Source organism: Hevea brasiliensis, chromosome 17, assembly GCF_030052815.1.
Source record: "Hevea brasiliensis isolate MT/VB/25A 57/8 chromosome 17, ASM3005281v1, whole genome shotgun sequence".
NCBI classification, from domain to species: Eukaryota; Viridiplantae; Streptophyta; class Magnoliopsida; order Malpighiales; family Euphorbiaceae; genus Hevea; species Hevea brasiliensis.
The window spans coordinates 49244013-49256095 of NC_079509.1; the positions used below are offsets into that span (position 1 = coordinate 49244013).

General features: G+C 34.9%; 1 protein-coding gene across 1 annotated transcript; it reads left to right on the top strand.

The window, feature by feature from the left end:
• Positions 1-478: 478 nt before the first annotated feature.
• Positions 479-7807, top strand: LOC110650504 (ankyrin repeat-containing protein NPR4-like). The gene is made up of 4 exons (XM_058139738.1): positions 479-954; positions 1095-1235; positions 2008-2450; positions 6898-7807. The coding sequence occupies exons 1-4, from the start codon at positions 507-509 to the stop codon at positions 7552-7554; spliced, it is 1689 nt and encodes a 562-aa protein (XP_057995721.1). The 5' UTR covers positions 479-506; the 3' UTR covers positions 7555-7807.
• Positions 7808-12083: the final 4276 nt, after the last annotated feature.

Below are 12083 nucleotides of genomic sequence, written 5' to 3' on the forward strand. Positions count from 1 at the left end.
CACTCATCGCTGTGACTCTCGGCTCGTTTAACCTCTTATGTTCTGTTTTTCTTATTTATAGTTAACTAATTAAACATTACTAATTATTTGTGTTTATGGCTTCTCAAATTGTCTTAAGTGTGGCCCTAATCCCATTAATTGTCCGGACCGACACCGGTCACCGGAACAGTGAAATATACCAGGCTATACAACGAGGGTGTTACATTATGAGTTATTTGGAATTGGGTCTTTTCAAGTTGAATAAAAGTTTAAATTTAAATATAAATTGCAGGTATCTCAAATCCTAAAATAAAAAAGAAAAAAAATTGCTTCCTCTAAATTATCACTTAAAAAAAATTACAATGCAGACAAACTCTAGAAATTATTATTTTTTCTTTCATTAATTCAATTTCCATATACAAACTTTCCTTGTTAATTGTCCATCCCTTGAACGATCATCTTCTTAATTCATTAATTGAACTTTGATAGAAACAAAAAAGAGAAAATTGAAGTTGTATAAAGCTGCAATGATTGGAAACTGGGAGATAGCTGAACGAGTTCTTGAGAAATTTCCCGAATATGCTAAGGCCTACATCAATGAGCAAGGGGAGACTGCTCTACATATTGCAACTGCAGCAAACCATCCTCGGTTCGTTGAACAGTTGGTTAATAAGAATAAACAATGTCTATATATAGGAACTTGTACGGGAGAAAATGGTGATAAAGGAAATACAGCATTTTTCTATGCTGCTGCATCTGGAAATGTGAAAATTGCCCAACTAATGCTGAAGAAGGACAGTAATTTGGCGATGATCCCACGCAGACAAAATGTCTTACCAATTCATACTGCAGCTTTGCTTGGCCATGGGAAGATGGTGCGCTGGCTTTATAAGGAAACTAAAAGTAAGCTCCATACAAAGCAAAACAAAGATCTCATTTCTTTACTGGTGGCCTTGATCGACTCTGATATACATGGTGAGCAATCTTTTATTTCAATGTACATATGTTACCATATTACTTGCATAGATGTCATTGCCTAGGCGATGGATTTAGATTGTGTACATATGTTAATACTTCGTGAGTCAATACAATTCTTCATATTTTGTTTTAATCAGATATTGCGATGGATTTGGTAAAAGCTAAACCGGGGCTGGCCACCGAAAAAGACAGAAAAAATGAGACAGCATTGCATGCATTTGCCCGAAAGCTTCGTAATGATAAACCTGCAACTCCATGTTCTCCATGGATGAAGCTCTGTTAGTATTCTCTCACACTTATAACATTACTATATATTTTAGCTCATGTACTATCCTTTATTTATCCTAATTTATATTATAATGTCATATAAAGTTACAATTTTACTATTATAACACGAAAAATGAATATAATAAAAACTAAATTTTAATCACAATTGAAATTAATTCAGTAATAGAATTATATATATATACACATATAGTAATTAGTAAGTAATCTGATGTATTTAAACATAATCAATCTTTTAAATATGTACCAACATTTTTTTTTCTCACCTCTATTTTTCCTTATTGCTTCTAATGCAAGGATATATAGTTTTGAACCTTAGATTAAGAAATTTTTAAAAAATTTTAATTATTAGTTCTAATTTTAACTTTTTTTTTCTTTTTTATATCAATCGCTGCTTTAGTGAATAATTTCAAAATATTTTAAATTGATTTTGAGTTTTGGCTATAACTATTTCCAATATTAAAAGTTGAAAATTGCACTAAAAAATTAAAACATTTGGATATAATTATCGATTAGTGAAAACTTTGACCTTTTCTATCTATTAAATTATTTTATTATATTGTATTTTGAGTTCTAAGCATTGAATTTTTATAAAATTATAAGCAATAACATGTATCATTTTAATTTATACACTTTAAATTTTATATATATATATATACCAATTGGAACTTATTTATTCATAAAATAGAGTTTCATCTTGAGGCAATTAGAGAGCCTGCATTTCCTAGAATTGAATTTTACTATATTTGTTTCTCTGAGTCTCAGATTTGAACATATTTTCGGGAAGGAAAAATCAAATGGGCAAAGAAGCGATTGAGCTATATAAATTGATTTGGAAGAAAATATTATTGTTGGATGATGAACAAATTTCTGAATTGATGATGGGAGATTCTAATCGATTAACATTCATCGCAGCCAAACAAGGAAATGACGAGTTCCTGACTACTCTTATAAGTTCATATCCCACTTTAGCATTCAAAGCGAATAAAAAGGGTTATACCATATTTCATATAGCTATTTTGTATCGACAAATGAAAGTCTTCAAGCTGATACATGGGATAGGTTCATTTAAGTACTTCATGAACATAAAAAAAGATAAGGAAGGAAATAACATGTTACATTTGGCTGGAAAATTGGCCGCATCAAGTCGACAAAATACTGTACCAGGAGCAGCTCTTCAACTGCAGCGCGATCTGTTCTTCTTCGAGGTAATCATTTTATCTTACTCTTCCAAGAAAAGAAAATATTTATTGCACTAAATGAATATTGTTGACAAATTGGGAGCAAAACGAAATAGAAGCCCAAAACTAACGTGGACTTGAGTGAAGAAAACTTTTTATTGGAAAGGACTAAAGTGATATTTTACAACTCAAGCTCACACTTTAAACACCACGCTTGAGTACCTCACTTCCCCTCCTCATGTGCACACACTTTCACCACACCTAAAGAAAAAGCACTCACACTCTTACTTAGATACACACTCACACGCAAGTGTTTCTCACAACTCACTTTGTACTCTCCACTCGTACATAAAACATAGCACACACTCACATCCATTTATAGGTAGTAATAGTCGGTGACTAAAGCAATTCTAGCCAAAAATTGAGTTGGCCATGGAGAAGATTCTTGAAGCTTTAATGGCAGTGATGATGCTTCTCCAACACGCTTGATAATTTTGCGAACTTGTAGAAATTTCTGGAGGGAGAGAGGCGGTGATGGAGTCTTCAATACTCCTCCTCAGCATCGACTCTCATTTTTCATATCAAGTTATTCTCGAAACTCGACAAATTTGATAGGACTTAAACTCTTTGTGAATATATCAGTACCTTCGTCTTGTGTCTTAATCGAATGTAGCTCAATCTCTCCTTGTAACACCTTTTTTCAAACAAAGTGATAGTCTATCTCTATATGCTTTGTTCGAACATGGAATACCAGATTCTATGCCAGGTGTATAGCTGATTAATTATCACAATGTCGTACCACAGGACAATCAATGACCTTATGTAAATTATTCATCAATTATAATTGCCACATACTTTCTTGAGATGCCATTGTCTCTACTCTATACTTAGCTTTGTTAGTTCATAATGATATCATATGTTGCATTTTACTACACCATGATACTGCACCTGATCCAAGATTGCAAATGTAGCCAGTAATAAACTGTCTTGTATCATGGTCACCTCCATAGTCAGCATCACAATATCTGATAAACTTGCAGGCTCCCCCTTTCTTGTACATAAGTCCAAGATTGATGTACCTTTGACGTACATCAATATTCTTCGCACAACTTCTAAGTGAGGCTTCTTCTGATTTTTCATAAAGCAACTAATAGCCTCCATAGAGAAAGATATGTGAGGTCAAGTCATGGTTAGGTAGATCAAACTACCTACCGATTGTCAATATATATTATCGTATCCTCCAAGTCTTTTCCTTCTTCAACGCATAACCTATCATTTGTCTCCATAGGTGTACTGATTGGCTTGCACTCTATCATTCCGAATTTCTCCAAGAGGTCTTTAGCATACTTCCCTTGCCATAGGAAAAAACCATCATCTGTGTGCTCCACTTTGAGCCCAAGAAAATGTCTAAGTTCTCCAAGTTCTTTCATTTGAAAACGAACAGATAAGTAACCTCGTGTTTAGAGAATTTCTTCTTCATCGTCTCTTGTTGTGATAAGATCATCCACGTAAACTAGCACTATTGCTAGTTATCTCCTCTAGCTTTAATAAAGAGACTTGAGTCAGCATGTGTCACCTTGTATCCACTTTGCAAGAGGAACTCGGCTATCTTCCTGTACCGTGCTTATGTTTCCAAGACTTATTAGTAGCTAGTGCTAATAAGACACGAACCATAATGATATTCGCTACTAGACTGAATGTCTCATCATAGACCATGCCATATTTCTGAGAAACCCATAAGTAATTAGGTAAGCCTTGTACATCTCAATCGAGCTATCGAAACAAGTCTTCACTTTATAAACCCATCGGCAAGATATAGGCTTGACATCCTTTGGCTTTGGAACCAAGTCCCATGTCTGATTTTATTTTAAAGCATTAATTTCTTCTTCCATTGTTGTATGCTAATTATTATTATTATGTGCTTCTTCAAAGGTAGTAAGCTCCTTAATTTTATGTACTTTAACATAGGCAGCATTGACGTACCTTAGATTTGGACACTTTACTCTATTAGATCTACAAAGTTGAGGTTTTGCATCCCACTAATGGAAGGATCTTTGACTTAGCCAAACATGTTTGAGTGGACAAGCTCCAAGGGTTCTTTTGCCTTGTATTTTGACTCCTTGTGTGGTAATTAATGAGCTTTACCATGCTGACATCTAGCGTAGATAATATCACCATGGATCTCCAATTGAGGAAGACCTTTAAGCATTGACTTCACTATCATGATCTTTAACTTCTAGTAGCTAAAATGTCCGAGTCGAGCATGCCACAAGTCAGCTATCTCATTTTTTCTTGTCTTATCTACATATGTTGACTCAACAGTCAATATATAGATAGACTCTAATTTCCATTCCTCCATAATGGCTTGGCACGAAGTGATAGGCTTCTAAATACCTTAACATTATCTAGTTTGAATGCCACATAATTTTTATATGTCAATTGTGAAACTGATTATAAATTCTTCTTCATACCTAGTAAATGGAGAACTTTATCTAACTGCACTTGATTAGGACTAAAGTGTGGCACAATCATAGTACTGCCAACATTTGTGATAGGCAGCTTCAAATTATCAACTATTATAACTACTCATCTTCCTTTATATTCAGACAGATTGCAGAGCTTCTTTCTATCTCCCGTCATGTGGTTGGAGCATCCAAAGTTTATAATCAAATCTTTGTCGCAGTCAACTGCCTTGTCCTTGCAGGCGATGGGTGACACTTCCTATGTCTCCTTAATTGTGTCACTGAATGTTGCACTTGCAAAGGATGCAAGAAAATCCCATTCCTCATCTCTCTTTTGTGTATTGGTTGCTAAATTTCCTTTAACATATTGTTTCTTCAATCTATAATCTTGAGCGAAGTGACTAGGCTTACCTTAGTTGAAGCAACTTTTATCATGTTGTCTATAATTTCTTCGATGTTGACCTCCTCTTTCAAGACTTCGTTGAGCTCCCCTTAATTGAGAGCTCCCTTGTTGTTGACCCTTCAACTGTTCTTGATTTTTCTTCAGCCTCCCACCAAGGTGACACCCTTGTCTACCACTTCCTCTATTTCTAAACAAGATTTCTTCTTCTCTTTCAAAAGAAGTCCGCTTCTTTTCCTTGTCTAGCAGTTCCTGTGTGGCTAATAGATTTTTAAATTCTAATAATGATGGTTGGGTTGCCCAACCATATATTGCAGTGACGGTAGGATTAAACTCTTGTCACAAGCCATTAATAATAATTATTTTCATTCTTACTTCACTAATTTTATCTAATTTAGAAAATTCATGGCAAAGAGACTTAATTTTTATAAAATACTCCCTTCCTGTTATCTCCTTTTACGAGGTAGACAAGAGCTCGTTCTCCAACAACTATAGATGAGCATCATTTCTCCTCATGAATAAAGCGACATAAGCGTCCCATCTCTCCTTAGGTGACTTTGCATCTTTGATGTGCTCAAGCAAGTCATCCTCCACAGAGTTTTTGAGTGCAAACATGGCCTTCCCCACTTTGACCATCCATGCTTATTTCTCCTTTTCGACAGTGGGTGGTGTTATCTCTGCTCCGTTGATAAGGCCCCACAAATTATGGCCTCGCAAATAAGATTGCATGAATGTGTGCTAATACTTATAATTGGCACCATTTAGCTTCTTACTGCTCCCCACAACACCTGCTGAATCTGCCATCATGACTTGATATAATCTCACTTATAATACCAAGTAAGCGTGGTTCTTGATGAACAAGCTTCACAGTCCCAGACTGTACATGAGCAGAACTTCGAGCAGCACCTCGAGCAATACTCTAATCAACGGTCCTAGACCGTTAGACTCTGATACCAAATTATTAAAAAATTGAGAGCAAAAAGAAATAGGAAGCCCAAAACTAAAGTGGACTTGATTGAAAAAATAAAACTTTTCATTGAAAAGGACTAAAGTGATATTTTACAACTCAAGCTCACACTTTAAACACCACGCTAGAGTATTTCTCACACCTCACTTCCACTCCTCACGTGCACACACTTTCACCACACCCAAAGGAAAAGCAGCCACACTCTTACTTAGATACATACTCACACACATGTATTTCTCACAACTCACTTTGTACTCTCTTCACTGGTACACACAACAGCGCACACACTCATATCTATTTATAGGTAGTAATAGTCGGTGTTTAAAGCAATTCTGGATACAAATTGAGTAGGTCATGGAGAAGATTCATGAAGCTTGAATTGCAGTGATGATGCTTCTCCAACACACTTGATAATTCTGCAACCTTGTAGAAATTTTTAGAGAGAAAGAGAGAGAGAGAGGCAGTGATGGAGTCTTCAAATACAATCAAATTAATTGGTTGAATATTCTACATTTAAAATCAAATTAATTAATACCTTTTTTTTAATTAAGTCCATCAGTTTAAAAAAATTGCAATTCCCCCTATGCTTGTGACCCATGCAACAACCTTCACCTCTAATTATTTATATACTATATCTGATTGTAGAAAGTGAAGGAAGTTGTTCTTCCACAACAAATAGAAGAAAAGAATAAAAAAGGGAAGAGTCCAAGATACATATTTATAGAGCAACACACGGAAATGAGGAAAGATGGAGAAGAATGGATGAGAAATACTGCACATTCATGCATGGTTGTTGCTACACTCATTGCCACTGTGGTTTTTGCAGCAGCTTTTACTGTACCGGGTGGCAATGGACAGGTTAATGGCATTCCTATTTTAGTCAACCAGAATTGGTTCAAAATTTTTGCCATATCAGATGCAATATCGTTAATATCCTCAGCTTCTTCGATATTATCTTTCCTATCCATTCTTGCTTCTCGATACTCAGTAGATGATTTTCGCATTTCATTGCCTACAAAATTGACTTTCGGACTCTTTTTCCTTTTCATAGCAATATTAACTATGATGGTAGCCTTTGTTGCAACATTTTTTATTATCTTCAAACATGGATTGTCCCGATTCGCTTTTCCTATTGCTGGAATTGCTGTTTTTCCAGTCCTTTTGTTCCTTTTCCTACACTTTGGTCTCTTTCTCGAAGTGATTTGTTCAACCTATATGTTCTTCATGCTTTTCAGGCGCAACAAAAATACTCTATTTTCTAGGAGGCCCTCAAAGCATGCTGAAATTAGAAAATCTGCTTAAATTAAGCAATCCCTCCCCTTCCTGTGCAAGAGGTTTTTTTTTTTTTTATTTGTGTTTTTTTGTTTCCTAATAACTTTCAGATTTGTGTGTATGGTTTGTTGATAGATTTCAAGTGAATAAACCCTCAGATCTGTCCATGTTGGTAGATCCTGTGTGTATGGTTTGCTTTTTTTTTTTTTGATGGAGTTATTTTTATGTTTTTGTTGTTGAGTTATTTTTTTTTTTAGAAAATAGTGCTGTATAGAGAGACCTAGATTTGGAAGTTATTTGATGTGGTTCGGCCAGTTTTGATACCTGAATTTGTGCAAGCTATTTGACTTGGTTCTGGCCATTTCTGGGTTTTGGTGTCTTCATAAGAATTGTAGTTCTATGTCTTATTGCACTCGGGGTAAAATTTCAGGTCATTCTAAGTTGTATAGACCAAGATATGGTCAATTTACTAAAGCTGGACAGATTGCACCTTTAGTGCAAAATTTGGTCAGTTTTAGTTCTGGCAGTTTTGGTACCCGAATTTTTGCAAGCTATTTGACTTAGTTCTAGCCATTTCTGGGCTTTGGTGTCTTCATAAGAATTGTAGATCTATGTCTAAACTAACCATGGTAAAAATTTCAGGTCAATTGGACCTGTTTTGAGTGAGTTATGGTCATCCCAATGACTACTATTCATACGGTCAAAAATCTGGGTTGCAAGGTTGCTATTCCAGATTTGGTCATTTTTAAGGTCAGTTTCTAGGCAGAATTTTGGCAACATTTCTACATGAAAGTTGGCCTATTTGGTGTCTAGTTTCACCTCCCATTGGCCTCATACCAATTGGGTTCATAGTTTGGCACTTATGGCCTAATTTAGGTACTGCCTTCAATACACAACCTGCACAAAGTACATACATTTCCAATTTGATATTCCTTCTCCTCCTCACTACTTCAATAGTCAATCAACAACACTTCTATATATATATATATATATATATATATATATATATATTGTACACAATTCCAGCAACACTTTTGGGTAGAATATTCAAGTGCTCAATGCACACAATTCACCATTAAGTTCAACATTCACTTCCACCAAAATTCAACATATCTCAATGTCAATATTACACATACACTTCAACATAATCATACTTCAATATCACTTATACTTGCTGCCCACAATTTAACATTAGCATATTTCATTAATAACTACATGTTCACACACAAATTCATGGTTTAATAGGCTACCAAACATGGCAGTTTGCCCAAAGCATTAAGGTTCCATTACACACCCTTAATTCAAGCACTACATACACATACTTAGATTTTAACTTACTACTTCCTCCATTTAAGTTATTCAACCTTAATTTCCATCCATTATAGGTAAGAAAAACTCAACTACAATAAACTTTCATGGCTGTCCAAAATTGAATATATCAATAACTCATCGAATCCTTCAAATTTCTTCAACATCCAACTCATCTCAACCTTAATACAAACTTTAATGAAGCAAGGGATGAAAAGCTAGCACTAACCTTTTTTGAGTTTCACCAAAACTTCATCAAATCCTCTTCTTTTTGCTTCCAACGTACTGCCCAAGGTGTGTGTGCAAACTTTGATGAAGAAACTAAGTAGAAATGGTGGCTTGATCATGCACCCATGGAGGTTGCATGTGGGGCGTCCATGGTGATTTCCATGGTGAACTCCATTTCTCTTGGCTGGTTATTTCTCAAGGTGGAAGATGATGGTTCTGCTGTCCCAAAGGAATATTTAAGTGTCCCAAATTAAGAGTTGGTGGAGCACTAACTTGGATTTTAATGTTTAATTAGTTAAAGTTTCCTTGTTTGCACATTTGGCTCCATTCTTTTACTATTTACATATTGTGTCACAATTTAATTTTTCATGACATTTCTAAAGTGTAATATCATTTATTTTTAATGGACATTGAGGTCAAAAGGCAACCCTAGGTGTTAAATGACCCAAATACCCTACTTCGGGTTATATTCTTGATTTTTCGGTAACACTGATTTTTGTCTGTTTCTCGATTTTTCGTTTTTCTTTGTACTAATTTATTAATTTTTCTTTGATATTTCTAGTATTAATTACATTTCAATAAACCTTTATCTATGTCTCAAAATTAAATTCCGAGGGTTCCCCGCGGTCTTGGGGTCGGCAACGGCCTTCCCTGTGCGGTCACCCATCACTGTGGTGCCGGCTCGTTTAACTTAGCTTCATTTTCTCTCTTTCATTTGTCTTTGATTTTTCTTGCATTTTTTTCTTATTTATTTCATCATTATATGTCTGTTCATTATCACCGAAGTATAGTTCCAGACATTTTGACTTTCCGGGGCAGACATTAGCCGTCGGAACAGTAGAATGTACGGACTACGAAAATGAGGATGTTACAACTCTTCCCCTCTAAAAAGGAATTTCGTCCTTGAAATTCATCGGATTCAAACAACTAAGCTTATCGTTATCTCATAATTTTATTCACTTTTCCATCATTGTTTTCCTCTGCCTTTAGTATTCCTACTCATAAAAGTCTATTATTCATTAGTTTCTTAATCTTTCATACTAGGATTCTTTACCAGTCTTCAGTCTCTTTTACCAATTCCAACTCTGTTAAATTACCCTTTGTCTAGGTATTCTGCATTTATCTCATACAAGACCTTATACCTTGGTATCTTCATGCTTATTTAATAAATATCACTATACACAAACTCCATCAATGGAAGGTATCTATTCTTGCTTTCGGAGAGAGCATCAATACAATTTCTAAATGTATTCTCAAATACCTACATCATTCCTTCCTGTCCAAAATATTAAAATACTGATAAGACTGCATATCGATGTCCAGATATCTTCATCCTCTAGGTGTTTTTTCTAATTTATAGCCATACTGAATTCTCTAAGCTCATAGCAAGTTTTGTGGTAATGGTAGTCCACATTAGTGTAACCGAGTCACTGACTCTAGCTACCTTAGAAGTGTAGTCTTTCGATAGGCTAGTTCTGAAGTTTTAAATTTATGACTAGAATTTTCACATTTATTTCCCGTAATAGTACTCTATTCGGGTGTAACTGTATCAAATTATAGATTACTTACAAATATTCTTAGTTTATTGTTCCACGAGGAAGCACGGAGCTCTACACAATAATCCCATATCGGTACTGTAATCTGCAGCTTACAATACAAACATTGAGAATATTACATAGCTACTACGTTATAACCTCATGAACTAGGTTTTCTACTTCTTTTTCTAACGCCGTTTGCGACTCTGAGTCCATATCTTAACTTTGAATACTCAAAAGTAAACAGATCTGCATAGTGTTACCTCGACTCTTATGAATTCAATGCATGTATGCACACTATCTTTCCACTTATCTTTGCCTAGGAACGCCTAAACCATGCTCTGATACCACTAAATGTAACACCCCTCACCCGTCTACAGTGCAGCCGAGCAAGGTATGTCACACGGAGTGCCGAAGCACCTGATCTTATCTGATTTCATTATAGTTCTAGATTTACTTGTTCAAAAACTTTATTTGAGGTTTAGGCTATTTTTACTGTTTATCAAAATTTGACTAATTTGGAAAATTTCAAAAAATTTAATGACAATCCAGCAGAGTGCCGGTTGTAATTTGGACTAACAGTTCTTCTAAACCTGCCAAAAACAATTCACAACATATTCAAATTCATAGCTCAATTTACCACAATAATATCTCATCAGTTTCTCAAAATTTCTTAAACTCAATCTCATTCAGAATCATTATGATTAGACAATCAATTCAGATATCAGAATTCTTACATTTCATTAACTTGTATAATTTTTCCAATTAAGTACATAAATTTGTCAAGTATAGGATATACAAATGAAATTACAATATACTTAGAATGAACAAAATACATAACATGTGTAATTATGAGCCCTATCTACATGCATTGCTGAGGAGGTGACAACCTTGTACTCTTCTGACACTTCTGCAGATCTGGACTCCAAAAATCTCAGTCGACAGTCTACTGGTTTTACCTTCAGTACCTGCGCGAGGAAGCAATTCCATCGCGCTAAGCATTTCTGCTTAGTGGTGCAATAGTATAACAAGAAATAATATATACAATTAAAGAAAGAAATAAATCATAATTCGGATACTCAAGAATCAATTTAATTTAGTATGGTATTTCTAGTATGAACGATCTTATATACTCGTTTGTTCCTCTTTGGAAGTGCTTAGTTTATAACTTTTCAGTAATACTACCCAGTATATAAATTATTCTAACTGTATTATATTTCAAGTCTCTACGGTTCTGCAATTTATGTTTTTGTTATGTTTCTTTTGCTAATCTCTTTTACTCAATCATTCAATACTTAATTTAATTGTACTGAAATTTCATTATACTTAACTTAACTTAGCTTCCTGAATTGAATAATGTTTTAAATAACTGCCCATATAGCCTATACACTGACCAGACTGGATAAACGGATATACTAGCACTGGGTACCTAGTACCTCGGGCCGTCACACCATCGGTCACAAAGTATCTCCTGGTGTGCAAACAGTG

Excerpts from the sequence above, each read along its gene's own strand:
- LOC110650504 (XM_058139738.1), top strand. The coding sequence starts at position 507 with ATGATTGGAAACTGGGAGATAGCTGAACGAGTTCTTGAGAAATTTCCC. Across the intron at positions 1,236-2,007 it reads TTCTCCATGGATGAAGCTCT|ATTTGAACATATTTTCGGGA; the intron begins GTTAGTATTCTC and ends TCTGAGTCTCAG. Across the intron at positions 2,451-6,897 it reads GCGATCTGTTCTTCTTCGAG|AAAGTGAAGGAAGTTGTTCT; the intron begins GTAATCATTTTA and ends ATCTGATTGTAG.